Source organism: Drosophila mojavensis, unplaced genomic scaffold (assembly GCF_018153725.1).
Source record: "Drosophila mojavensis isolate 15081-1352.22 unplaced genomic scaffold, ASM1815372v1 contig_80, whole genome shotgun sequence".
Taxonomy (NCBI): domain Eukaryota; kingdom Metazoa; phylum Arthropoda; class Insecta; order Diptera; family Drosophilidae; genus Drosophila; species Drosophila mojavensis.
This window is the reverse complement of record NW_025318906.1, coordinates 1,665,070-1,692,674: the sequence shown is the minus strand read 5'-3', so window position 1 is coordinate 1,692,674 and position 27,605 is coordinate 1,665,070. Positions and strand designations below refer to the sequence as shown.

Sequence of the window (27,605 nt, the reverse complement as noted above, 5' to 3'; positions counted from 1 at the left end):
TATATATGTGTGTGAATGTATATATAAGTTGTTTTAAAGACAATTCATAATAAATTATTAGGCTTTAATTAAGGTAAATTAAGTACAAAAAACGGCGATTGCTCAGATATTACTATATAATTTAAGGTCTAATGATTAGAGTCTAGAGTATTTACATGTTTCAATTCGATTCAATTTCATATATGTATATAAATGTTATATATCTATATCTATATGATGAAGCCAAGTGTGGATTAACAAATGTTGAGCAGGATATACAAGATATATATATATAAATAATATATAGATGATTGGTATTATTATAGCACCTGCACAGTGGTGCAAAATATATATATATTATATAAGGTTCTACGAGGGCAGTCTAAGCACTTTGTAAGCTAACAAAAATATACAAAAATCTAGCTTGCTAACTTGATTCTTGTTCAGTCTACCCTCGTCTATATAGATGCAACTATATATATGTATATATAATTATTTTTGATATATCGTATATCAATATTGTTTAGTTTAGTAACTGCTTAACGTTTAGACTATGAATTAATATTGCATTTCGTTCTTGTTTCAATTCCTTTTGGAGGAGTTTATTAAATATTTACAGCAATGCGTGAGCAGATGCTTCTCGCCGGATGAGGAGTTGTTATTATTGTTGTAAAGATGCTGCGGAGCGCCCAGCTCACGTGTGTAGATATCCAGACCATATTGACCTTCCTCGGGAAAGCTGTGGGAGGAGAGATAAGTAAATGAGAGTTCTAGATATAGGCGAAGGCAATCTCACTTAATGATGAATGTGACAATGTCATCCAGCGTGCTGTGCGTCACGTATTTGGCCAGCTTCTTCTCCTCGATGCCATTCTTATGCAGTGTGGCCATAAAGTCGGTCAGCGGACGTGACATGCGGAACTGCAGGTCCAGGCTGCGGCCGGCAAAGATTAGAGGATCCTGGCAAGAGATTAGAGATTAGGCAGAGTAACATACAGCACATATATATGTATATGTATAGCTAAAATCTAGTCCACTCACCTGATGTGTTATGGGTATCAGGCCAAAGAGGCGTGTCGCCTTGGTGGGTCCCCACTCTCCGCTGGCGCAATCCGGCAGCGGCACCATTACCGTCTGCAGCTCCTCGCAGCAGATCTGAAAGGCGAAAGCAAACATTAGACTCCTGTAGAGATAAGCAAAACTCCCCGTGTTCACCTTAAACTTGCAGACAGACTTGAACTTCATGGGCTCGCCCGTTAGGTACTCCTGCGGCGTCACCGCATTGGCAAAGATGTCCAGGAGGAAGGCGCCCGAGCAGGGCGCATGCACACGGAACGCCACAATGTTGCCAATGACGGACTGCATGACGAACCGCTTGAGCGAGACGCCGTCGTAGGAGAGCTCCTCGTCGCTGTCGTAGAACTTGAGGTTATAGTGAAAGATCAGGCAGCTCTGCATGTCCGTGGGCATGGCGATCCGTACGGTCGCAGCGCCCGTATCGTCCGTGAACACAACGGCGCCGTAGCCCTCGTCGGCGAAGTGCAGGCCGTAGCGAAAGAAGAGCGAACGCACGAACGGAAGATTCTCGAACTCTCGCAACGTTATGGGCCGCTTCAGCAGCTGCCACTCCTCCTGCAGCGGGTAGAATTCGTAGATGAACTCGCGCGGATCCGTGAGAAAGTAGTGATCGTCGTACTCATAGCTGTAAGAGAGAGGAACAGTTGTGTTAGGGAGAATGGCAGAGAGAAAGAGAGAGGCAGTAGGGAGTAGGGGTGGTAGGTAGGGGTATGTTTAAATGGGTTGGATGGGCTCAGCCGTACCCAACTTACCGTAGGCTATCATTTTTGCCACGCCCCTGCTTGGGCGCCTCCTTGGCATTGACCAGATGTCGTGCGCCCCAATTGCACTGGACGAAGCGCCAAGCGCCGGCCACATAGACGGCGTTCCAGGAGTTGCGAAAGCGCGAGTCCTGGAACTTGACGCCCGGCTGGTAGCCGGCACTCTTCGAGTAGCCCTTGATGACCACGCAGTGGAGGCCGGCGTAGCTGCAGAGGCGCTTGAAGAGCACGTGGTAGCTCTCGGTGCCGTATTTGATGCCACGGAGCAGGCCCATGGGGGTGTCGCCTCTCAGGTCGTCGTCGAAGTGCATGGCATTCAGGTTCTTCACCGTGATCCAGCGGAAGATCGTGCGCGCCTTCTCGATGTCCGTGGTGCAGCGGCCGACGAGCTGGCGCACCAGATCCGTGAAGGTCTTCTGGTCCTCCTGGGCCACCGAAATGGCGATGCGGTCCACGTCCTCGAACTCAATGGGATCCGTGTAGATCTGAAACTTGCTGACAGCTGGCGGCGCCGGCACCGGAGCATGCAGCGGGTACTCAATGGGCACGGTGCCCTCGCTGAACTCGTCGTCCAGGAAGATGCTCTCGCTCTGCATGTACTCGGAGCGGCGGGCGCTGATCAGCTCCAGCATCTCGCTGGACTGGCGATCCACCAGGGCGGCCGTCTCGTACCGCTCGTGCTCCAGCATCTTGCGCGTGATGCTCTCCTTCTTCTTGCTGCGGCGCAGCGTCATGTTCTTCTCCAGGTCCTCCTTCTGCTGCTCGTGGCGCAGCGTCAGGATGTTGGCCTCATCCCGATTGCGCCGCGAGATGGCCAGCTCCTTCTCGAACTTGTGCGTCAGCCGCTGCAGCTCGCGCTCCCACTCGTCCTGGAACTCACTCTGTATCTTGCGGTCCTCCTCCTCGCGCTTGCGTGCGAACTTCCGGTACAGATCGTCCTCCTCCTTGCGGTGCTTCATCTCCAGATGCGCCTGCTCCTCGCGAGCCTACACCCAGACAAAGAGAGAGAGAGAGGGGGGAGTATGAGTGGAGTGAGTGGAGAAAGTAACTGTATTTAGCCTCATCTGCTGCTGCAGCAGTTGCATCTCGCTGCAGCTCGCAATGCTTGGCTTGTTAACTTGGCTAATTATAATGCCACGCTTCAGCTGCCAAATATCTGACATTATCTGCAGTCCGAGCCAACTGCAGTCCAAGCCCCCTAATACCCGCCCACCGCCTCCACTGGCACAGTGGTCACGCATTGCGTGCGCCTGCTCGATAAGCTGCGTGAATCCACGAACTATGCGAATTGGATTTGGATTTAATTTTATTTATTTTTAACAAATTTCTCCCATTTCAGATTTTGCGGTAAACCAAACTCTAGAAAATACGAAGCTCTCTAAATACTTTTAATGTAAGAAGTACTACAGAAAATACTAAGAGCTAGTATTATATTACGGATATATAAAACAATTAATTTCTAAAATTTGATAATGGTTATAAAGAAACTCTACTGTACTTAAAAATTAATTTTATTTATTTATTTTTCATATGGTTACAAAAAATCCACCCCCAAAATCGAGACATTAAAATGCTTCATTAAAAAAAAAACTCCTCTTTTGTTTGACAGTGTTCACACAATTTGCGTCTTTTTGTGTTTTTCGCTTTTGACTAACATAAAATTCAATTAGCTGGCTTTGTCATAATTACAGTGGTGCTGCAGGTTGCATGTTGCACTCTGTTTTGTATAGAAAACAGACACATACATATGTATGTGCGTGTGTGTGTGTGTTGTGTTGGCTGTAAATAATATGCTGTTAAACAAATTAGCTGCGGAGCGGCTTAATTAATGCTTCCGCATGGGAATTTCGAGGCATTTAGCGCCACAAGCACATACATACATATATATGTATATAAATCATAACAATATGCAATTAAAACCAAAATTCAATGTCAAGTTCAAAACAATAACTTTTTAACAAACAAAAACAAACAGTAATAAGCAGTAGCACCAGCAGCAACAACAACAGCAACAACTAAATGGTTCATAGCCCCGTTGACAATGGACAGTTGAAATTGCGTGAGCGTCAAAATAAAAACGAAAATATGTACACATACAGATATACATAGTATATTGAGAGCAACAACATTTTTGACGCCCACTGTGACAAAAGCTATAACAGTACCCACAACGCCAACAACAACAAGCGGCAGCGACAGACGCAGCGGTAGCCGAAATCAAAATGAAAACGAAAGTCCAAAAAGTAACGAAACTAATTATTGCGCAAGCTGCTTAATACAAACAAATACAATACATAAATAAATACACAAATACACGACTGCATAAACGGTAAATTGGCTGCGTCTGATAAAAGTGCGCAAAAAGCTTAAAGCTAAGCATGAGGAAGTGTGTGTTTTGCAAGCAATAATCATTACATGCCAGCCATTGCATAAGGGCACGCCAATGCCGGAGTGAGACGGCAGTAGATAGGGAGAGCGAGCAGTACAATGCGTTACGCACACAGTCAGTGGGAGAAAGAGAGCGCGCGGGAGAGCTTGGAAGAGAGCGCCATAGAATGACGCTGCCAACTGCGCTGCCGTCGCGTCGTCTGGAATGATGAAGCAAATGCGACGACGATGCCGACAACGTTGCCGTTACTTTCACTCTGGAGCGCATAATTTAGATTTAGCAAACGGCGACGTCGCTGTCGACGCTGACTGACGCTTAAGTGCAGCCGGAATGACGACGCACACACAGTTAGCCGTATATGGAAATCTATGCTGCTGGCGACACTGCTGGCCGAAATAGTGTGTACGAGTGCGTCAAACCAGCTGCAAATGAGCGCGCAGCGGAGTTGGTGGGTGTGTGCATGTCTGTAAGTGTGAGTGTGTATGTGTGCATGTGCGTGGCAGTTGTAAAACATGCAAAATTTTTAATGATTGCATGCATGCAATTTTTCACATATTTGTGGTTTTAGCGGTGTGGCAACAACAAAGCCATCAAACACCTGTTCGAAATTTGTTAAATTGAGCGTTGCAATAATATGCGCTTGCTAACAGTTTTTGGTGTTGTTGGTGTTGCTGTTGATCAGTCGCGTGTGGCATTCTCGAAAGTGAAAGAAAAACTGTTTGTGGTGCCACCACCAAAACTAACACAGATCACACACATACACACACACACCCACAGAGAGAGAAAAATAAAAACTTGTGCAATTTTATTTTCCTTTTTTAATTTTTTTTTTTTTTTTTTTGTACGTAAAATGCGATTATAATGCTTTCACCATCATGCAGATTTTTGCAACAGATTTGCCAAGTCATGCGCCTAAGCTAAAGCTGATCTGCCATAGATACAGATATATTCATTTATATATATGTACATATATTCGACGATAAGTGCAGCAGCAGCTGCTCATAAATTGTAATCGAGCTGGCAACTGCAACTGTTGAAAAGTCAAATGCATTTTTTATATGGAGCAGCAAGCGGAAGTCTGCTGAGCGCCTTTTTATAGCCATGCCTGTTACAGTGCTGGCATTGTTATGGGCACAGTTAATTCTAATGCTTTAGCTTTATACATATATACCCTGTAAAATTTGCACAGAATCAGAAAAGATGACAAGCAGAACATAATTTAAATATATTGCTGTCTAAGATCTGACCAACTACATACTCTACCCTGTAAATTTCTATAAACACAAGCCAGCTCTGCCTGAACTCTACCCCTGCACCACTTCTAATCTAAAAGTAACTTTCAAGTAAGTTTTCTAACCTGCTTATTGACCAGCCCAAAACAAAAGACTTAAGCAACAAACTATAGTCTCCAAGTGCTCATTAATACCCTATAAAAATTCAGTTCAGCCTGGCAGTTTAAGTAGCTGCTGTTAGTTCTTGCAAACTTGCATACCCTGTAAGTGTTTAGCCACTCTTAGCCCAGCTATACCTTAACTGTTCTTTATAGTCTAGCTAGTCTAACTAGCTGCTGCGCTAGATAATTCTGCTGGCTTTTTGGCTTCCAAGTGCCCCACTCAAAACAAAAGACTTGGGCAACAAACTTGATGGCGCACAAGTGCAAATAGCACACTAGCCTACATAATCATGACTCTAGCCAGCCAGCCAGCCAGCCAGCCAGCCAGCCAGTCAGCCATCGAGTGCATTAATTAAATAGTTGCCCCCCTCTCCTCCTTCTCCACTCCAAAGCCAACACAAACTCAACTAGCAACGCGGATCGAAGCGAGGCGGACATGGCAAAAGATGGAGATGGAGTTGGAGAGGGAGCATTGCACAACCGTTTGTTTACAAGACACTGTGTGTGTGTGTGTGCGTGAGTGTAGCTCTGTGTTGGTCCGCTATAAACGACTGTAACAATGATTGCTGGTTAAGAGCAGTTAAAATTTCATTAGATGTTCTGCACTAAATAATTTCTTAATTTGCGGCCAGTTGGCAGTTAGAATAGACATCAATAAATATATATAGACAGAGAGAGAGAGAGAGGGGTAGACTTACCAGGTAAAAATCGATGGGCTTCTCGCGCGCTTTGTTGTAGGCCTTTTGTATTTCAGTTTGCTTGAGCGCATGCGCAATATGCAAAGCGCTGGCATCGAATCGTCCGTATTTGTAGTCGGAATCGTTTTGGGAGGGGGAGCTCAACTCCCCCCTGCCGCCATAGCCGTTGGGCGTTGATTGACGCGAGCCCAGCCCACCAGCGCTGCCACCTGCAATCGCTTATTATTAGACATGGATAGATATAGACTCAGATAAAGTCAGATATATCCCCTCCCCTCACTCACCATCGACTTCGGTGCGTGTGCCGCGTATTTGCTCGTTCACAAATTTGTTTGTGCGCGGCGCATTCAGTGCCTGACGTATGCCCACCGACGTCTGATCGAGATGACCGGGTCCGCTCTTTGGTACATGTGAACTGCAATAGACCTGCAAGAGAGCGAAGGGGAGCGCAGCGTTACGTAGTCAAAAGTGAACAAGGTAAGCAAACAAAGCAAAGCAAAGCAAAAGCCAAAGCTCAGCCACAATGCAATTAGATTTGTAGATTTGTAGATTGCGTCGCTCATAAGAAATGTTTATTAGTCTCATTGCAGATAAACTTGGGGGCTTCGGTCACGCTTTGTCTTGCGTGGATCATGCAGTGAAATCTTTCTATAAAAGGTGTGCGAGATACGATAAGATGCCCTGGCCATATAGAGCACTACTCTTGGTAACTTGGTAACTGGCGGCCGTAAATGGTATCAGAGGCAGTTCAAAGTTTTCAAATCATGCTAGGCAAATCAAAGATGATTTTCGTAAGAGGGTAAAATGGGCTAAGAGAGAGAGATAGAGAGTGAGAGAGATTTGAGATAAGTGTAGTAAGACTTGAGTTGACTTGACTTGAAGATGCTCTATAATCTTTGTATGAGTGGGCGAAGGAAGAGATTTGATTAGATCAGTAAATGATCCGGATAAGTTCAGACTAAACTATGCCAAATATATATTCACTAGAATTAACACATTTACAGGGTATACTAAGCAACATTAATGATGTAACGTGGCATTTATGATGTAATTATATATTCAAATCACATAGGTATGTTTATAGCATTTATTATATCATTTTTTTGTACTTACAAAGCAAAAGATTCGTAACGAAAACACGTTCACTTATAGAAAACAATTACAAAAGACGTAAATTAGATTTAGAAATCGAAATTTGAACGGGAGAAAAACTGAAACGTCTCTGCCGTAAAGTTCATAAAGAATTCGCTTGTTAATTAAACTGAATTGCTTGCATAGTTCTAGCAATTAACTTGAAGCAGTCATAACTCAAATTTAGACCTATGTATGTGTATGTATGTGTGTGTATGTGTGTACAGATATATATTTAAACTGCAGAGTCTATAAACTGTCAAGCAATATTATGACTCGCACAGGCAAATACTTCACCTACTCACAGCAGGTGAGCAGGCCTGAAAAACTAGCCATAAATATAGATATGGCATAGATAACTAAACATATATATATATTCATATTCGCATACATGCATGCACATGTATATAGACATAGTTATATGTCTAGGTCTGACAGACCGCAATGACACACATTTGGCTAAGAGCAATAACAATGTTATTTATTGTTATGCAAAATGCAAGTGAAGTAAAGTAAGAGTGTGGCAAATTGGGTATGCACGACTAGGAGATACCAGACATGGCGACGATCTTGATCACGAATATACATATACATATACTATATAGTATAGCTGTTATAGTATACCCTGCATTTCTACATCGACTGAGTGCAACTTGTAATAAAAGTGCAGTAAATTTTGATTTTCATTTTCATTTTCATTGCAAGTTTGTTGCCTAAGTCTTTCGTTTCGCTTTTCGTTTCTCGTCTTACCTCTTTGTCATCCTGCTTGTGCTGATTGTTGAAATACGTTTTGAGCGTTAGCTTGGTGCCGCAGTGAACGCACTTGAAGCAACCGGAATGAAAGAATGTGAAATCCTTGAGCGGACCCACACGATCCACCTGATAGACGGTCTCGCTGCAGCGCAGGCAGGTCGACTCGTAGAAATTCGGCCGATACATGTTAGTGGAAGTTGCCTCTACTACTTCGACTTCCACTTCTACTGCTGGTGCTGCTGCTGCTGCTGCTTCGTCTTCTTCTTCCTCCTCTTCTTCTTCTAGTTGCTTTGTTTCCGGTTTGTGCGAGTTTTTACTTTTATTTCAAAAAAATTTCACTTGCAATTTATATTCTGTTTCGATTGTCTATCGACACGTTTATCAAGTTCTACTTGTTGCTGCTGCTGCTGTTGCTGCTGCTGCCGTGTGTTGCCTGTTGCTCCTCGACGTCGCCTCTCGCTGCTGCTGCTGTTGTTGTTGTTGCTGCTGTTGTTGGTCGTGACACTTTCGGTTTGGCTTGTTCAGCTCCTATGTTAATTTATTGGCCAGTCAATTTGTGAGCCATGTTCCACATCAGCTGCTGCGGCTGCTGCTCAGGCCAGTAGCTGGAAGAGCGAGGAAGAAGAATAAAAACACACACATAAAATAAGTCAAACGTGCCAAATTGAAACAACAAGTAAATGGAAATCAAAGCGTGCTGGTCTAGTTAAAGATAGCCCGACTTGTGTGTACCCTGGAATTAACAGAGACTGGTTGAGTTTACATACAAAGACTTGATTCTTTCTGTTTATCTAGTATAAAACTTTAGATAAATTCTTTAGAGTTACGATGAATCCGAAAACGGCTTATTCGAAACGCTTATTCCATCTCATGCTACAGCTCCGTTTCCTGCTCTACTCTTTTATCTAAATAGTATCTCTCATGTGTCAACTATTTATTTCAAGCTTTTATAACTAAAGTTGTTTCACACCTGCCACGCCTCTTTTGAAAATACGCATGTTATTTATATTATTTATGAGTAGAGAGTCAAGATTAGTATTTATGTATTTCCAATTCGAGCCTTTTAGCTTGAAAAGCGCCGACATTAACCGTTATATACATCTTTGATTCTCTACACACATTAACAACTAATTAACAACAGACCTAAGCACAATATTTTGAAGTATATTTGACAATGCTTAGAAATGATAGTAGAAATCTTCACATACATCAAGTTGATAAAAGAGCTTAGAATAAATGACCAAACTTTGTTAATAAAAGCAGCTAAAATCAGCTTCTATCAAGCCCATGCTACTGAGCATATTTACAGGGTATGAAGATGACAAAAATCTTTAAGCCGAAACCCACCTTAGTCGCATTTGTGTGGGCATTTGAATTTCCTTTTAATACGCGCTAACCCACCCGCAGCAGATGCCTCAAATTGGGCATATCAGTGGACAGCAACAACTAAAGCAACAAACAACAACAACGACAACAACTGTGACCAATACCAAAACTGGCCAAAAGCCAAAAGCCAGCAAAAAGTCAAAGTCAAAGCCAAAGTTGCTTCATTTTTTTCTTTTTTTTTTTCTTCTTCTTCTTTTCTGCTTTGGTTTGTGTGTCCAAAATAAACTTTCATTTTTGTTTCGTCGAGCCGACGCGAAGTTGGACTGTGAAAATATAATTAATGTATTTTAATCAAAGTGGACAAGAGCAGCAGCAGCGGGCGCAGCAGCCGCAGCAGCAGCAGCAAGAGCTCAAATATGGACAGCAACAGCATCCCGCTTGGAAGGTTAAGCTAGAGATCTTGACGAGGCATTGAAAGCCATTTGCCATTGAACTCGCTGGCAGGCAACGTGCAACAATTGAACTCGTTGCAAACGGTTGCTGTATTAGCTTTTGTTGCTGTATTAGTTGTTGTTGCAACATGCGCGCCTGGCACCAGCTGCTGCAGCAGAAGCAGGCTAGCTCGCCTATAGGCTTGCCTCCCTCTCCCTCTCTCTCTCTCTCTCTCTCTCTCTCTCTCTCTCTCTCTCTCTGTCTCTGTCTCTGTCTCTCTCTCACCCCCTCGCATTTTTATTTCCATTTGATTAATTGCTGCGATTGTTGTTGTAGATTTTTTCCACAATTAAATCAGAGTTGGCTAACCATAAAGCACACACACACACATATTAATTGATTGTTGCAATTGCATTTGCACTTGCTGCCAAAATAAAAAAAAAAAAAAAACAACTTTGCTTTCTTTTCAAGTTTAATGAACGTTAAGCAATTGTTCACAGCAGGCAACAGGTAACAGGTGACGCTTGGGGGGTAGGGGAGTGGAGCGGTGTTAGCCTGATTGCAGCATTCAATTGCGAAGGTTGCTGGCCGCTGTGCGCTGCTTGCATGCCACTTTGCCACGTTTTGTGGCAAGCAAACGTTTTGTAATATAAAATTATCTTTACCAAAACCATTTTGCTTCAAGTTTCCGACTTTTGCTCTCAATCGAGCATTACAAAATGCAATTAAAGAGAGAGAGAGAGAGTGAGAGGGAGGGAGAGAAGTGGGGAGATAGGTGTGGGGGTTACAACTGTTTCCTATTAGATTAGCATTTCCTTTCATTTCCATAATTATAAACAATGAATTTCCAAATTGTGCGCAGAGAGAGAATTAATATCGAAATCTTTGGAATGTTTTGATTGAGGAAATTTTAATAGAGAAAATTGGCCAGATGTAAACTTATGTTATAAAAGAGTTTCTTTTTGATAAGCTGGGCAAGCTCGGAAACTATCAACTGTTCCCACTTCTATTAATTATTTTCCCATGCATAATTACTCATTCCCTTGACGGTTTTCACTTCAATTATATTTCGTTTTCTATGTTCATTTCATATCTTCAAACTATATAATTCCCTATATTTGTTTAAAATATTTTTACATATATATTTCATTAGCATTCTCTTTATACAACATAAACTATTCCCACGTTTTTATTAATCTCATATGTATATATATATATATAATATAGAGTTTATTCACAGACATTTATATTAATTTCTAGCTCTTGATCTGTCTATATCTAATCATTTTTCTATTCTATGTAGAAACTTATAAAAACTGTTTTCACTTATACATGAAATATATCATTTAAATATTGTAAATATAGTTTTTTTTTTTTTTTTCAAACTAATCAAACACCTCTTTTCGGCTGTTCCCACTTATAGCTCATTAAATATATGCAACCCTCCCACACATTTATCGAAAGATCTTTAGTTCTAACTATGTTATACTAATTTTCTCAATTAATGCCAGTTGAGTGATTAAGACCAAAATCGTTTTTAAGTATCGATGGTTTTTTGTTTTAACTTTTGGCCAACACCCCGCAGCATTCCTCGCAGCATCACTCATCACACAGTTTGACTAGACTACGAATTCTATAAATGAGCTGATGACGAAGGGAAAGAAAGAGAGTAAGAGAGAGAGGGGCAGGGATCGATAGAGCACGTCTAATAATGAAATTGATTTGGCGCCGCTGGCAGCCCACACACAAAAAATAAACAGTCAATCGAGCCATGAATGAAAAACGCCTACAAATCAAATATATATACGCACAATATATAGAAATATATATATATATATACATATATATATGACATATCTGTGATGCGATCACAATATCGCTTTGATTGAATGGTCCAATCAGAGTCTACTTTTTGACATAATTAGCGTGTAATGATAATTTGTAATGACAGACATTGAAGAGACTCGAAATGGGATTGGAAACCAACTGACAACCGACAAAACGCCTACCCCGCCCCAGTCCTCAGCAGGGTTACGGATCTTACATAAGCGTTGCAAACGCGCTGCCAGCACAGCGCAGCCAACTGTAACTGAACAGAAGGGCAGGAGGAGGAGAAGAGGAAGCTGAGGTAAGAACGTGGCAGTCGGCTGCATGATACACGTCTAGCATCTATGTATAATATATATAGGAAAATTCAAGTCTCTAGTTTCTAAATAGACTTAACCCATATACCCTCCTTGCACCCGCTGAACGTGCAGCTATGCCCGGTTTCTACACCCATTTAAATGGTAGCCGAGCCAACTTTGTTTGTGTTTCGCAGCTGGCGTAGAATTTCGCACATGCCAAGCATAAAATTTATCTCATGTATCACTCGACTCGACTTGAGTCGCCTCGTCTCGTCTCGTCTCGTCTCGTCTCGTAAGATTTGTTTTCCATTTCAATGCATTTCATACAATGCGATGCGGAAAAACAGCTGAGCAAACAGTTGCAAAAAAAATTTGCATATAAATTAGATTATTTATTTTTGATATTTTGAAATAAAAAACTAAAAACGTTTTACGAAATAAACTTAAGAGAGTACTCAGAAGAATACAAGTTAAAAGGAGTTTATATAAATTAGTTTTTTTTATATATGTATATATATTTATGTATATATGTAAATTAATTTGTTGAATAACTTAGAATTTATATAAATATTTTCTATAATTTGACATCCGAAAGCAAAATCATTTTGCGTATAAAAAATAGGTGAGAAAATTCTAATTGTCTGATATGAAAATGCTGCTCATATATAAAAATATGTGTAGGTGTATATGTATATATCTATATATGAGTATATGTATGTGTATGTATGCATTGTCAACATTTCCTAAATAGATATCAGGTGTAATTTAAATTTACTTTTCACTGCGCTTTGCAGACTTTAATCAAACGAAATTTTTAACAGAGCTCTCCTCCTCGATTCTCATAATTTAATGTAGGGTTTGCTGGCTTGGAAGATGAGCGAAGTCTATTTTGTGTAGGTGCTTGAGTGTGAAAGTGTATACAGATGGAAGTGTGCATATATGTACGTGTGTGTATATATGCATTTATATACATATGCATTTATGAATGTATTTTTGTATGTATGTGTAATTTGCTGAACTGATGAATGTATGTATTAATGAATGTATATGATGCATAAGATCAGCCTGAGTAGACGCATCTAATCATATGAAACTCTACTAAAATTTTAGTTTGAAAGACTAACATAGTGAAGCATTAAAGAGATCTATATGTTAATTAATTACATCATACATTTACATACACACGTATACAGACACATATATTTCCATAAATAAGAATGCTTGCTAACTCAATTGATAACTAGAAACGAGTTTTCTCTGGCTAATGACAACTATTATGTAAATAGAAACGAACATTTGAAATCTATATTAAGCATCATATTTCATTATCGAAGCGACAATTTCCTATTACGTAAAACGAGCATTCTCAACATATTCAAGATAGAGAAAAGAAAACTTGAATAATTCAATTCAAGCTGTTAAAAAAGTGATGGCATTATTTCTTTTGAATTGTTTCCGAAAATCAGTTTAACTTCAGACGAGAAAAAAAAAACCCAACTTCAATAAAGAAAACGAAAGTCGCTCAATCAAAATATTTAAATAGATTAAATGTTATTTGCATAAAGAGCGTTTTGGGTGTTTGGTTTTCGATTACTTTTTTTTTATTATTAGCTGCGTGACACTTTGGTGGCAAGTTCGTTGCTTAAGTCTTTTGAGACCAGCAGCAATAAAACAAAAACGATATGTCATTGTTATCGATATTAATAACGGTAAAAGACAATATGCCGCAGCAGCAGCAGCAGCAGCAGCAGCAGCAGAAGCAACAATGATGTGAACACTTTAATGAGCTTTTATTGGTATAATTGCCAGCAACAGCAACAGCAACAACAACAACAACCACGTCAGATGAAATGAAATGTCTAAATAAAATACAGCTCGTTTATATCTATAACTGGTTTGCAGTCATTAGCAATGAAACAATCATAGTTATTTAAACAAAATGCAAATGATTGCGTCACTTACGACCGCTGCACGGTCAAAAGCAGATAAAGATAAAAATAACGAAAATAGAAAGAAAATAAAAACACATTTAAATTGCGCGCTTACGAAACGAAATGAATAGCATTAAAAAAAAAGGTAGCTGGAGATAACTCTGTTTTTTCATATTTCGTTTTTGCCATCTATTGTGGCAAATGAAATGCGCAAATATGTATTGGCAGATAATGGAATGTGGAAAGCGGACCTTAGTGCTGTTAATGGCTTAAGCAAGTACTTTCGGCTAGTGCTAATTGCAAGTGTGCCAAATTCCAAGCTGCTAATTGGAAGCCGCCCTAACAATGGGCGAGAACTGTCAAAAATCCAAATCTGATTCCAGGCCAACACACTCTAACCAACACTAAAACGCAGTGTGCACTAAATTTCACAGACGACGTTTATTATTTACGTACAAAGCAGACAAAAGGGAAATAAAAACAACAAATGTGCAGCAACAACAATGACTGCAGGTGCCCACTCTCTCTCTCTCCCTCTCTCTCTCTTTCTCGTTTACTCTATGCGTGCGTTTGTGTGTGTGTGTGTGTGCATGCTTGCAATCTTTCACTTTTTTGTGTGCCGCTCCACTTTTTTGTAAATTATTTCTCGTCTCTTTCCATTATTATTATTATTTTTGCCTTGATTATACACACGCGATATACACATACACATAAATAGATATGAATGTATGCAAGTGCATGGCTGGAAAGTTCGTTTTAGACGTTATGCACTTCGGAAGGCCCTTTGCTCCTCCGCTCCTCCCGCTGCTCTTCCGCTAACTTCTAACAAACATTTGACATACTTTGTGTTTCAGCATTTCAATTGTTTTCTGTTATTCTTTCGTGTTTCGATGCTTTTTTTTTTGTTTTTTGTTTCGTGTGTTGTTTTCTACGCAGCTAAACAACTTTCTTCTCATGCGTTTTGAGGGGCGCGCGTTGTGCAAAAGTATTTATGATAAATTTCACACACTCATACACACATGCATAGACGGCATAAGCATAAGCTGGTATAGCAACAAAACTCGCCACTAAAAACGCACACACACACACACTCATGCACACGCACACAGTCCAGTGAGCACAGGCACAGGCGCAGGCACGGGAACGGGCACAGCCAAAAGTTTAAGATTCTTTATTATTTACTACATTTTTGGCATTTTTATAATATTTTCGGATTCTGTGTGTGCACAACTGCGCACCAACACAAATACAAACTGTAAACGGGAATGTAACAAATTTCATTACCAAACGCACACATACACATATATATTCATAAACACACACACAAGTGCAAGGCAAAGTAAAGCCGACCGTTGCGCACGCTACTTCGTTAACGATCGCCGAGAGACTGATCCGAGCTTTGAGACATGCCTAAGCTCCAAGCCGAGCAAACAGCTTTGAGTGCTGTTAATTAACAGCAAATGTAAACACCAAAATTAAAAGGCAAAAATAGCTATATTTTTTATTGACTTCAGAATGGAATAAAACAATGATTCTATGAGAAAGCAAGCAAATAATTTAATTGTAATTTAAATTTAATCCATTCACAACAGCTTCTACTTTCAGTGTTGTAAAATTGCAACTATTGTGACTTACCGATATATAACACAGCTGAGAGCTCGCAGTCGACCCGCCTCCACATTGATTCTAACAAACAACTTATTGACAATTTGGTGTAAATTCCATTTATTTTGTTTGGTTTGACATCCATTATTATAGCATGGGAAATTCATTGGGGATCATAAGCGAAGACGATGACCTATTTGACATACCCGCCGATGGACTTGGCTACAATGTTATCAATTTCACAGTGGATGCCATGGATGTGCATTTTCGTCAACAAAACAATCACCCAAATAATCTGCCAGTTTGTGAAAAGCCAAACGTAGATAAATTTAAAGTGAGCATGAAATTGATAATAGTTTCTTTGTTTACCCACAATCAATTGCAAATCGTTACAGTACACAGAGATGTACAACGAGGTAAAAGCTCGTTGCAGCATGACCGCCAAGCCAACGGAACAGCGCTGGAACTTAATGCAAGCCCTGCAAAAGCGTGAAAATGGACTTGCATATCCTGGCAGCGACTCTTTCTCGCCAAATCAACAACGTTATTTCTCTAACATGTATATACCGAACCATAGATCAATGCGTTTAATGTCGCTCGATGCCAAAGTGTTTGTGTCCAAGTTCAATAAGACGGGCACCAAGCTCTTAACAGCGTGTCAAGGTCAGTTTCAGTTCCAGTTTGGTTTTTCCATTGAATTAATGCGCAGTTTGACTTTACAGATGGCTTTGTCCGCATTAACGATGGCTCCAAGGGCACTTATCATCTGCTGAATAGAATAAGTGCACGCGATATACAGTGGAGCATTACAGATGCGGACTTTAGTCCGAATGGCCAGCATTTCGCCTACTCCACTTGGTCACGTTCTTGTGAGTTGTGTGCTATAAATAGTTATTTAAGATCTATTTACATTCATGATCTATCTCCTTTTCTCCCTTTGTAGTTTATATAATGCCCGTTGATGGCTCTGACGATGATTGCCAATGGATCGACGTGAACGATACTTCGAGCAGTCGCGTTGCTATTTTCTCGATTCGTTATTCGCCAACGGGCGATAAGATTATTGGTGGCAGTAACAATTCCGCTGTGATTATTGGAGATGTGGAGACACGTGCCACACAGATCCTGCGCACCCATCGCATGCCTGTAACGGATGTGAATGCCGTTTCTTATATTAATGACAATGATCCGAATGTGATAATAGCCGGTTGTGATGATGGCTTGTTAAAGGTTTACGATTTACGCACCTCGTTTCGCAGTCGCAATCTGTCCAAAAGTGTTGTCTCGTTTATTGGACACTTTGATGGGATTACCTATATTGATTCGCGCAATGATGGCTACCATGTGCTCTCCAATTCCAAGGACCAAAGTATCAAAATCTGGGATATGCGCAAGCCAAGCAATCTGCGAAACCGCAGCACCGCCCGCCAACATCAGCTGGCAATGACTACATGGGACTATCGTTGGGATCGTGTTCCCCGCGAATGTAAGCAATATATAGCTATCAAGTGTGTTATGTATAAAGTTAAACCTAACTTCGCTTGCTTTGCCTTCCCTTTAATAACTTATATATCATATATATTTTAGTTCATTATGAATGAATTTATAACTTTTTCCTCTTTTCTTCTATTACAGTTTACAATCCACGAAAAGCTTTAGATGGTGATAGCAGCATTATGACCTATCGTGGACATCGTGTTAGTAAAACGCTGCTTCGCGCGAAGTTTTCTCCCATGGAGCAAACAGGACAGCGTTTCATATACACGGGCTGTGCCACGGGCCGAATAATAAGTAAAAATATCTTCACTTTCTATAGGTATACATCTACAACTACTCATATTTATATATCTATTATTTCCTCACAGTTTATGACGTGCTGACGGGGAAGATACGTGAGGCTATTGAGGGACATAAAAACGTTATACGGGACCTGGACTGGCATCCAGTGCGCTCTGAAATTGTATCCAGCTCGGTAGGGCATTGCCTTTGAAACGAAATCGGATTTGAGCTAACTGTTTTGTTATCTTTCAGTGGGATACGCATGTTAATCTGAACAATTATAATAGAAATATAGCGACGCAGAGTTTGAAACGTCGTCGCAGTCAAACCCATGATAATCGCCCGTTGCGTCGTTCGCGTCGATTAGCTAATCGGAATAATGCACCTGAGTAGGAGGCCTTTGATATTTGCTTATTGTATAGCTTTAATAACTAACAATTAGTAATTAATTATAAAACTTGTTCAAATGTTAAACCATACCTCTGCGAGTGACACGTTCATAAAAACATATACATATTTATCTATATATGTAAATCAAAATATAAACAAAACTGCACAAAAACTCTCCTAGGAAGACTGAAGTCAAATTTCGGAATAGAGGAGAGTTCTCAACATACAGCATACCAACATGTATATGTTAAATAATTCAATATATATATGTAATTGTTTAATATATATTTATTTGTATTAATCAAATCATTAATCAAAAGAAACGATCACTCATTATTTTTTATGTAAGTGCGCATCCACCTTGGCAGGTTTTATTATATATAATAAATATATATAATTGTTACATATTAAAAATGGAAACTATGTACAAAAGGAAAGCTAATATATTATCTACAAGTTAAGAATTCAACAGTTGTTTACAATTAAGATTTACATTTATTAATATTTACGTTTTGTATGTATTCTTAACTACAGTCCTGAGAAGGCATTACAATTGTTTAACTTTTTAAGATGCGAACCCGTGATTCTCTTATATTTCAGTTTTTTTACCATAATGCGTGTCCGCTCTACATCTGATTTTTGTGAATATTTTGAACGCCTGCCCTCCCACAGACTCATGATGCGCATCGCATCTGTATGCATCTCCTTCACCTGGAGTTCAATGTTCTCATTCAAGGAGTAGCCAACTATTTCGCTCAGTGAGGAGTCCTTGAACGCCCCCATATCTAAGATGTGAAACTTTTCTGCGCAAAATGAAGAGATTTCGAATACATTGAATGACTTTTGCATTTTTAGCAAATGCGACATTGATAGATAGCGTACGCCACTCTTATCTGATTCTTCTTCACTTACTTCAGTTTCAGTCTGCGTCTCATTGGCGGGCTCTTGTAGCTCTCTGGGGGTGGTTGCAAGGTCATCACCATTGGGTGCGTCGCTTGTCATCGATTTCGTTTGAGATTTAGTTTCGTCTTGTAATTGCGGTTCCTCTTTGTCCCCTTTTTTACTTTCTTGCTTTTCTTTTTTAGCACGTTTCTCAATTTTTTCTTGGGGTGTTTCCTCTTTCAATTCGAACTCATTCTCTTCTTTGTCTTCTGTTTTACTGTCTTCTCTATTCTCTGGAACCGGTTCTGTTAATTTTGGCTCCTCTGTAAGTTCTTCTATGTTCTTCTTACTCTTCTTTTTGGCAGGCTTTTCGCTAAACTCTGCTTCCACATTGATATCCTCATTTCTCTTAGATTTCTTCTTCTTCTTTTTAGGCTCTTCTTCAGCTGGAGCTACTTCGCAGGGCGCCTCATTCTCTTTCTTATCCTTCTTTTTCTTTTTGCGCTTTGGCTCACTAGATGCTTCTGTTTCTGGCTCTTCTTTCTCTGCTTTCGCATTCTCTTCGGCTGCACGCTTTGACTTCTTTTTCTTCTTGGACGGTTCTTCTGCCACTGCTTCCGCTGGCACTTCAGTTTCTACTGTCTCTTGCTCTTTTTCTCTGCTCTTATCCTTCTTTTTCTTCTTCTTTTTGATAGGCGCTTCTTCAACATTTTCATCTCCATTTGCGGTTTCATTTGCTCCATTCATCGAGGTATTTTCAACATTCTTCTTCTTTTTAATAGGCGGTTCTTCAACATTTTCATCTCCATTTGCGATTTCATTTGCTGCATTCATCGAGGTATTTTCAACATTTTTATTTTGCGCCATCTTTTGCTTCATTGCTTCCATTTTCTGTTTAAAATAATCATTGACAGAGAGTCCAGTGCTTATAGTGCAAACGCCTGCAAAGTTAGGATTGACAGGTTTCTCCTCCGTCACTTCTTCCTGTTTCTTGATCTGCGCTGGAATCTCAGTTTCATCCGCAGCCTTCTTGCCAAATATGTTGGCCAGATCCTTCTCACTGTATTGTGCCAGATCCTTGCCACGTGTGAACTTCTTGTAATGCACGCGAGCCTTACTGCGCTTGGATTTCTCCTCCAGGGATATTCCTGTTAGCTTTTCCTTGAGCTTCTTTGGCTCTGGCTCTTCAGCAGCAGTTACATCCGCTTTGAAACCAAGGCCCATGGGTCGGGCATCTTCGGATTCAGATGCATTGCCGTTCTCCTCTCCTCCATGTAGGGACTTTAACAGCCCATTGAAACTATCGTCATGTATGGTCCATTGATCATCGCGTTCCCCGTAGCCCAGTCCTCCGCAATCGTTCTTGAAGCGCAAACGCACAAATTCCTGAGCACCATCCTCATTCGCACCCAGGCCACGGCCTTTCGTCCAGCCCATTTTCTCCAGCATTTTCGTACCAAAGCGCGAATCATCTGCAGTTAAAATAAAATTCGTAAATTCAAATTTTCATGCTCATTTTCTTTTGGTTCACCTTCGTAGAGTGGCTTGCCGCGCGGACACAAATTGTAGCGCTTGCGACGACGCGGTTCTGCGAGCATTGCCATTATTAAAATATTATATGTTTGTATGCAGGTCACTTAATTTTTATGTTCAATAAAAATAAACAATAAATAATATTTGTGTAAATAAAATAACTTTTAGTTTCCGATACAAGCGCAGCCCATGCCAAACACGTGTTGAGCAGCAGCAAAAGAAACTCGAAAAGAAATCACGAAATCAGCTGTTCGCTTGTGCATGTACGACGAGGGCGAGTGTGTCGTGTATGGGCCATGAACTGAACATTTAAATAATTCGGCGCATTTTAAGGCATTTATTGTTAGATTATTAATATTATAGAAAATTTATTTTCTTTAAAAATTTTAAGCATTCTCATAATTCAATTTTAAACAAACAGAATCAAAATTGCTCGTTGCATATTTTGCTGCAGAGTGTGTGAGCCTCATTAAACTGATTTGTAGAGCAGCAAAGATTTAGGAATAGGAAAACAGTTATTAGGTGGTGCATATTAATTTAAAATTTAACAAACTTAATCTTATAATCATTTTTCATATTTTATCTATGTATATTAAATGTAAATGTTGAGGTTTCGTACTGTGCACTTTGCATGACTTGCTATAACGTGTGTGAGCCACACATCAAATCAAGTTCTATTGTGATTGATGGCTGCAGCGGCAAATTGTTTTGTTTATTTACAATTTAAGCATATTTGATATATATTTAAAATGGATATAAGTGAAGATGTGAACGCGATTATATCGCAGGCTTCAGACTGGAATTTTGCTGGTGACTGCGCTCTGTTGGAGCTAATGAAACGCATCTCCCAAGTGGGCGTTAATATTGATAAAAGAAGAGAGCAAATTTGTATTAATCACAGCAATTTTCAGAATCTGCATGAGCGGGGCGAGCGAACGACCAACAATTTAATCCAATTTGAAACGAACGTGAGACGTACTGACATTGCCCTGGACAATGCAACAAACAGTCTGCGTTCGCTGCAATTCGGACAGCAATTCGTGGAGTATCGCGTGGAGGAGGTGGAAGATGATGATTTTGCGTTGCCTGAGGAGGAGGTGAAGAAGGTATTGATGTATATTCACGCTGTTATCTCGTGTATGTATTTTGAGCCTAATCGTCATTCCAATCACAGCCTGAGCCTCCGTTGAAGACCTCCAAGGAACTGTCTGAAGAGTTTTTGCAAAATAATTTGCAAATGTTTAGAAAGAACTTTGAGGCAGTCACAATAGAAGTGTCCGATTCGGATGAGGAGGATGGCGCTGTAAATGCCACGTAAGTGATGCAGTTTCATATGGAATCTCCATTACCCTTTTTCTACTCACTTGCAGCACTGTGTTCCGCGACAAGAACCCCTATGATGCTATCCCATTGCCTTTTATTATTGGCTCCAAGCAGTGGCAGGAGCACAAGTACGCGGGACTCTATGATAGTGCTGAAAATAGCGAGGACGAGCAGCCAGAGCAGTTCTCTTCCAGCTCCTCGGATGAGCAGGAATTAGTGCAGCCACCAAAAGCTGCGCCGAAGCAACAATGGGACCCATCACAGCGATCGCTGCAATCAGATTCCTCTTCACTCGCCTCGCTGCCGAAGGAGGCACCAGTTGTCAGGCAGCCAGTGCCAGCAGCTGCGCCTGTAGTCGAGGGAGCTGCTCGCCCTATAGCTCAGCCTCGACCTATTATCAGCATGCACAGAAATCCACATGAGAGCGATTTATTTGCAGCGCTGCGTGCCTCGCCTCCTAGCGATGATCCGCCCTCCACTTCATCCTCGCTTAACTCCTCTTCAGCCACTTCTCATGGAATTGCTGCAGCTACGAATCAATCAAGAGCAAATGTTTCGCTCAGCTCGAGTAGCAGCAACGTCAGCAGAGTCGTACAAGCAGGGGGCAAACAAAGTCCGCCCAAATTATTTGATGATGCAATTCCAACAATTCCAGCAGCCACGCCTACTGCTACGCCCATTGCAGCTGCCAGCGAAGTTAAACCCGTTGCAGCTGGCAATCAAATTAAGCGAAAACCTGTTAATCTGTTCAATGACGATGAGTTCAATTCGTTTATGTCGGAAATAGTGGACAAGGTGCAAGCTAAGTCAGGCAGCAACTCGACCCAAACTGCGACTGTGGTCAAGCCAAAGGAAGTGCCTGTTCCGCAGGAAGTCAAATCAAAGCCAATTGAGACAGCCTCGCGTCGACCAAATCTCTTTGAGGACAGCCCACCGTTAAGTCCCAATTTACAACCCGCAACTGTTGTACAGCCCGTTAAGAAGGTGCCCACATCGCTCTTCGACGACAATTTGGATGACGATGTCGATGACTTCTTGAGCTCCCTAGCGCCCAAGGCAAAGCCACAGCCGCAAGCGTTCAAGAAGTCTTTATTCGATGACGATGATGATTTGGATATAGATGATATATTTGTGAAGAACAAACCTATAGCGCCGCCAGCTAATCTAACTGGAAAAACTGCGCTGTTCGATGATGTGGAAGAGGATAACGAGAAAGACATCTTTGGCAAACCACCAAGAGGCGTTGAGAAGCAGCCTGCGCCTGCGCCAACAGCTGCAGTGCGGACAGCCAATAGGAAGCCTACAGAGGCAGCTTCATTAGCAAGTAAAACCTTTTTGTTCGATGATGATCTGGCGGACGATCAAGTTTCTGGGGCTCCAAAAGCAGTTGAGAGGCAACCAACAAAGACTGAGAGAGGCCAGCCAGCACCTGTTAAGCCGATTGCCAGGAAGCAGCCTACGAGCAAGGTGTCCTTGTTCGATGACGATGAGGAGGATGAGCAGCTAGTGGAAGACATTTTTGGCAAGGACTCCAAAGGAAGTGAGAACAAGCCAAAATTGGTTGAGCCTGCACCTCCAGTCGCTGTGGAGCTGCCTAAACACGGTCTCTTTGATGATCAGGAGGATGATGATCTCTTTGCCACGCCCAAGTCAATAAAGCCCGTATATATTGTAGCGGAAAGGGAAACTAAGCGACTTGCTGAGCAAGCTCCGACAGCAGATGCAGCTGTCAAGCCTGCGGAGGAGCTGTCAAAGCAGTTGGAGCTGGAGCCACAACAAATTGCAAAGCAAGCTGAAGAGAAGCAAACAGGCAAAGATTCGACTGATAAGGCGCAGCTGCCAATGCTCAAATCAGATCTATTCAACGATGATTTCAGCGACAGGGAAATAATAGGAGATTCAAAAGAGATTAGAGCAGTGGAAGAGCCACAGAACAAAGCTGCAGATGAGCTACCTGCTGAGCAGGCAAAGTCGGAGGTGCAGAACATGGAGAATCAAGTGGAGCCACCTGCCAAGCCTGAGGTGCACTCTAAGGGTAATGAAGTGAAGGAGGAAGAGCTTGAGGTGAGGCCTGCTGCCTCCAAATTTGAACCAGAGTTGGCGCAGTTATTGGGCAATGAGAGGGAGACCGTTATGGAGCGTGGATTGGCTGATTGGAAGCCTGAGGAAAGCGTCGTGGCTGATAGAACAGAGGAGCAGCCAGAGGCAGTTGTTGAGGACCAGCAGGATCCCATCATCAGTCTCGTTGCGGAGCTAGGCCAAGGCAAAGCCAAGCAGGAGGCGCGTGCAGCCGAAGATGTGGCTGCTGCAAAGCAAATAATGCAAAACTACTCCAGTCTTTTCTCGGATGAGCCGCCCGATGATAGCGAGTTCTTTCAGTCTCTGGGCACCAGCAGTCTGCCCAGTTTGGGCGGCTCCAAGATGTTCGACAGCGAGCACGAACACGACTTCTATGAGCCCGCTTTGCCCGATCTGCCAGCAGCTGCTGAGGCCAGCAAGGATTATGGTGGCATGCGTTTGTTTAGCGATGTGCCACCAGATGATGATGATGATGATCAGGAAGCGGAGCAGGCAGCAGCAGCCGCTGCAGCGGGAAAAGCATCAGCTCCTGTGCAGGAAGAATCGTCGACACCGAAGCGGATTCACACCATCTTCTATGATGACTTTAGTGAAACTGCTCGCGCAGGCGCTGCCGCCTGCCTGGATGAGAGGCCGCCTGCAAATGTGGCTAAGCCCAGCTCTCCCGTCAAGAAACTGCAAATGCCCAACATAAATATCAATGTGCATGCGCTGCTGCCTAGCGCCAAGCTGCCCAAAAAGCAGGATGAGCCAGCTCCAGCTCCAGTTATTCGCCAAGCTCCACCTCCAGTCATTAGCCAAGCTCCAAGTCCAGCCTTGAAAGAAACGCCCAAATCAACCTCAAGCGAGGCGGAGAACATTTTGCAATGCGTTGGCAAGACGCGCGTGAGAGGTCCAGCTCATCGTCGACCCTCGACTCGACGTGCTCGACAGGCCAACTATGCTCAGAGCTTGCTGGAGTCCCAATCGGCCGACAGTGTTGCCCCGGCAGCTGTGCCATCAACTTCTGCCACAACATCAAGTGCCAGTATTGCCAGTAAATCCATTGGACAGCTGCCTAGCTTCGACAGCGATGACAACGAGGAGCAGGCTGCGGATGATGCCCTGTTTAAGTCCCTTGCAACGGGCGCGCCAGCACAGACTGCTACGAAGATAGCTCCCAAGGAACCACAGCGCGCGGCGAGTGCCAAGCCAACTCTGTTTGCGGACAGTGATCCAGAGGATGATGATGATGCGCTCTTCGGCAAGGCACTCCAAAGAAAAGTAGCAGCTGTCGCTCCAGCAGCTGCTTCAATTGCTGCCCCTAAAGCTACTCCAGCCGCAGCTCCTGCTGTCCAGAAAGCTGCCTCAAATGCCTCGCCAGCAGCAGCTCCTGCTGTTACTCAAGGCACAGCTGCTTCAGCTGCTGCTGCAGAAACTGCTTCAGTTGCTGTCTTGAAAGGTGCACCAAAGACCGCCTCAGCAGGAGTTACTGCACTTACTTCTCCAACAGTTTCTACAGTGCCTTCTGTCACTCCAGCAACAGCTGCTTCAGTTCATCAAGCAGTACCTGCTACATCTGCTGCTCCTGCATTTACTAACCCAAAGCCTACACCGATTGCCTTGGTATCCACGCTACCGCCAGAGGATGACGTGAAGAAGCTCCCACCCAAATCGGCTTTCTTTTTGGACAGCGATGAGGATGAGGATGATAGTAATAGTTTTTTCTTTAGTCCAGCATCAACCGCTCCCCCACGAAGAGCCGCTGCTGGGCCACCCAAATCCTACGTATCCTTCCTCGACAACAACGATGACGATGAGGATGCGCTTTTTGCAGCAGCTCTAAGTGAAAAAGCTGCCAAGTCAGCACCAGCTCCAGTTCCTGCTCCTCCTGCTGCTCCAGAGAAGCTCAAAGCGCCAACTAAAACGTTCCTGGATAGCGATGATGAGGAGGAGGATGATGCACTCTTTAAGCCAACCAAGGCAATGGCTCAGCCAAAGTTAAAGGATGAGCACAAGGACAGTAAAGCGACTCCCCTTGCATTGGCTAAGGAGCAGAGCAAACCGAAGGCGCTGAAAACGCAACTCTTTGATGACAGCGATGATGATGATGATTTGTTCAGCAGCAAAGCTGCTAACCCTACCAAATCTCAGCCAGCGGCAGCAATAAGCCAAGCTACATTGTTTGCCAGCAGCGAGAAGGGACCGAAGGAGGAGCTGCCCAAGGCCAAGGCAAAGCCAGTCGTCAAACAAAGTAAAAGTCTCTTCAGCGATGACGAGGATGACGATGATCTGTTTGGCAGTGGAGCAGCTGCTTCAGTTGCACCTGCCGGCGGTGCTAAGCGTGGTGCAAAGCCTGGAGCATCCAATGCAATCAAAAAGCAGACAGCCACGCCCATACAGGGCAGTTCCACAGATATAGCGGATAATCCGCTGGCTGATCTATTAGGACCTTAAGGAGCTTTAAATAAAAATAAAACATGTTTGATTCAATTACAATGGAGGACAAAAGTATTTTGACAACGCATTGCAAAAACTTTAACCCCTTATTTCTTCGTGCTGAGTGAGCTAACGGTACCCATTATATTTTTTTGAGAGAGCAAACATACTAGGCTTTAAGTGACCAAAATATTGCAGTGATAACATAACTCATTATTTTTCTATAATTATTTGCATGCCGGATTGTCATTATTTGGGTGGACAAAAGTATTTTGACATTAATATTTATTAAATAAAGTGAAACAAAAACTTAACAATGATGATAGTAACAAAAATATTAATAAGAATTAAACCCTCCTTAGACATCTGCAAGCGTTTAGGGATCGATTTAACCAAATTTTGTAATGTTTCTATTGAAAAATCCTGCTAAAGTCCTCAAGCCTCAGCAATCCCTATCCTTGGGCGTTTTTGATAATTCTAAGCTACGTTTTACTTTTGCATAAGCCCGCACATTCTCTATAATATTGAGATCAGGACCCTGAGGTGGCCAATCTAATGTATTGACTTCAATATTCCCCGAAAATTGAATTATAATAGGGACCTCGTGGCATGGATCATTGTCCTGCTGCAGTATACACGATTTTCCAATGAGCCGGTAACCGTCATTCGATGAGTGGTCATTCAGGACACGTAAATAATTATCCCTCTTCATTTTTCCATTAATTAATATCAAATTGGAGAGGCTATCGACACATGTGAGCCCCCAGAGCATTACCGATTCTTCACCATGTGACACCCGTTCGTACATAGCACTCTTTTTTTGCGTATATCCTTTGGCAACCTGCTATAAATCGTTTTTTTTTTTTATCCAGGATACTCAAAGGAACAATCTTCCATCCATAATACTTTTCTCCAGAAGAATTGCGGCTTGCCTATGAACGTTTTAGCAAATCGTTACCTTTTTAGTTTATTTTATAGTGATATTAAGGGCATTGCAAGATCTATAAAGTAGAAAAATTGGCCTTCTTTCGCCGACCTCTGATAGTTTTTCTGCTTACTGACAATTTATGATTATTTTTTACTTTGATCGACATGGCTTTTAGGAAAATCCGAACATTTTCTTTAAGATTTGTTAATATGATACGGCTTTCTACAGGTTTTTTTGAATGATTTTCCCGGTCTGGCCTTTTTTTTGAGTGAATCAGTTTTCTATTTTTTGCTAATTCGGTAGTAAATTGGTCATAGAGGTGCATTTTATAAGCTTGAAAGCATTTCCACAGAAATACCTGCATTATTCTTTGTGACCGATTGATTTTTTAAAGATTTCACTTAATCACGTTGTTTGCCCATAATTTACCGAAAACTATGATCAACTAATGGCTATTATTAAAGAGGACACAAAAAATAACTTTAAAAATAAAAATACGTATTTTTTAATTCAAGCGAATTACTGAAAATGAATTTGAACAGGAATGTCAAAATACTTTTGTCCACCCAAATAATGACAATCCGGCATGCAAATAATTATAGAAAAATAATGAGTTATGTTATCACTGCAATATTTTGGTCACTTAAAGCCTAGTATGTTTGCTCTCTCTAA

The 27,605-nt window shown here is 41.9% G+C and overlaps 4 protein-coding genes across 7 annotated transcripts; 2 read left to right on the top strand and 2 right to left on the bottom strand.

The window, feature by feature from the left end:
* Window positions 1–47: 47 nt before the first annotated feature.
* LOC6578392 (hillarin) lies at window positions 48–15,383 on the bottom strand. 3 transcript variants are annotated; one of them, XM_044011126.1, is made up of 9 exons: window positions 15,281–15,383; window positions 8,179–8,786; window positions 6,582–6,723; window positions 6,298–6,515; window positions 1,809–2,803; window positions 1,195–1,681; window positions 1,021–1,134; window positions 776–939; window positions 48–718 (listed from the first exon to the last, which is right to left on the bottom strand). In XM_044011126.1, exons 2-9 carry the CDS (start codon window positions 8,365–8,367, stop codon window positions 562–564), a joined length of 2,466 nt encoding a protein of 821 aa, XP_043867061.1. In that variant the 5' UTR covers window positions 8,368–8,786; window positions 15,281–15,383; the 3' UTR covers window positions 48–561. The 3 variants fall into 3 exon arrangements, with proteins under 3 accessions (XP_043867061.1, XP_002004305.1, XP_043867062.1); XM_002004269.4 differs by having other exon boundaries at window positions 6,298–6,506; XM_044011127.1 differs by having other exon boundaries at window positions 15,296–15,383.
* Window positions 15,384–15,618: 235 nt separating this feature from the next.
* LOC6578391 (DDB1- and CUL4-associated factor 11) lies at window positions 15,619–18,234 on the top strand. The gene is made up of 7 exons (XM_002004268.4): window positions 15,619–15,935; window positions 15,997–16,264; window positions 16,324–16,470; window positions 16,545–17,087; window positions 17,237–17,392; window positions 17,467–17,573; window positions 17,633–18,234. The coding sequence occupies exons 1-7, from the start codon at window positions 15,756–15,758 to the stop codon at window positions 17,771–17,773; spliced, it is 1,542 nt and encodes a 513-aa protein (XP_002004304.1). The 5' UTR covers window positions 15,619–15,755; the 3' UTR covers window positions 17,774–18,234.
* An 11-nt stretch (window positions 18,235–18,245) lies between these two features.
* LOC6578390 (PIN2/TERF1-interacting telomerase inhibitor 1) lies at window positions 18,246–20,413 on the bottom strand. 2 transcript variants are annotated; one of them, XM_015163118.3, is made up of 3 exons: window positions 20,184–20,413; window positions 18,683–20,124; window positions 18,471–18,573 (listed from the first exon to the last, which is right to left on the bottom strand). In XM_015163118.3, exons 1-3 carry the CDS (start codon window positions 20,254–20,256, stop codon window positions 18,556–18,558), a joined length of 1,533 nt encoding a protein of 510 aa, XP_015018604.2. In that variant the 5' UTR covers window positions 20,257–20,413; the 3' UTR covers window positions 18,471–18,555. The 2 variants fall into 2 exon arrangements, with proteins under 2 accessions (XP_002004303.3, XP_015018604.2); XM_002004267.4 differs by having other exon boundaries at window positions 18,246–20,124.
* Window positions 20,414–20,934: 521 nt separating this feature from the next.
* LOC6578389 (WASH complex subunit 2) lies at window positions 20,935–26,059 on the top strand. The gene is made up of 4 exons (XM_032730376.2): window positions 20,935–21,036; window positions 21,097–21,291; window positions 21,360–21,499; window positions 21,556–26,059. The coding sequence occupies exons 1-4, from the start codon at window positions 20,935–20,937 to the stop codon at window positions 26,021–26,023; spliced, it is 4,905 nt and encodes a 1,634-aa protein (XP_032586267.1). The 3' UTR covers window positions 26,024–26,059.
* The last annotated feature ends 1,546 nt before the right edge of the window (window positions 26,060–27,605 follow it).

Coding starts and splice junctions, on each gene's coding strand:
- LOC6578392 (XM_044011126.1), bottom strand. CDS start 8,367: ATGTATCGGCCGAATTTCTACGAGTCGACCTGCCTGCGCTGCAGCGAG. Junction 6,724..8,178: donor ACAAGCAGGATGACAAAGAG/GTAAGACGAGAA, acceptor GCTCTCTTGCAG/GTCTATTGCAGTTCACATGT. Junction 719..775: donor ATTGTCACATTCATCATTAA/GTGAGATTGCCT, acceptor CTCCTCCCACAG/CTTTCCCGAGGAAGGTCAAT.
- LOC6578391 (XM_002004268.4), top strand. CDS start 15,756: ATGGGAAATTCATTGGGGATCATAAGCGAAGACGATGACCTATTTGAC. Junction 17,088..17,236: donor GGATCGTGTTCCCCGCGAAT/GTAAGCAATATA, acceptor CTTCTATTACAG/TTTACAATCCACGAAAAGCT. Junction 17,393..17,466: donor TGCCACGGGCCGAATAATAA/GTAAAAATATCT, acceptor ATTTCCTCACAG/TTTATGACGTGCTGACGGGG.
- LOC6578390 (XM_002004267.4), bottom strand. CDS start 20,256: ATGGCAATGCTCGCAGAACCGCGTCGTCGCAAGCGCTACAATTTGTGT. Junction 20,125..20,183: donor CGGCAAGCCACTCTACGAAG/GTGAACCAAAAG, acceptor TTTTAACTGCAG/ATGATTCGCGCTTTGGTACG.
- LOC6578389 (XM_032730376.2), top strand. CDS start 20,935: ATGGATATAAGTGAAGATGTGAACGCGATTATATCGCAGGCTTCAGAC. Junction 21,037..21,096: donor TAATGAAACGCATCTCCCAA/GTGGGCGTTAAT, acceptor AGCAATTTTCAG/AATCTGCATGAGCGGGGCGA. Junction 21,292..21,359: donor CTGAGGAGGAGGTGAAGAAG/GTATTGATGTAT, acceptor TTCCAATCACAG/CCTGAGCCTCCGTTGAAGAC.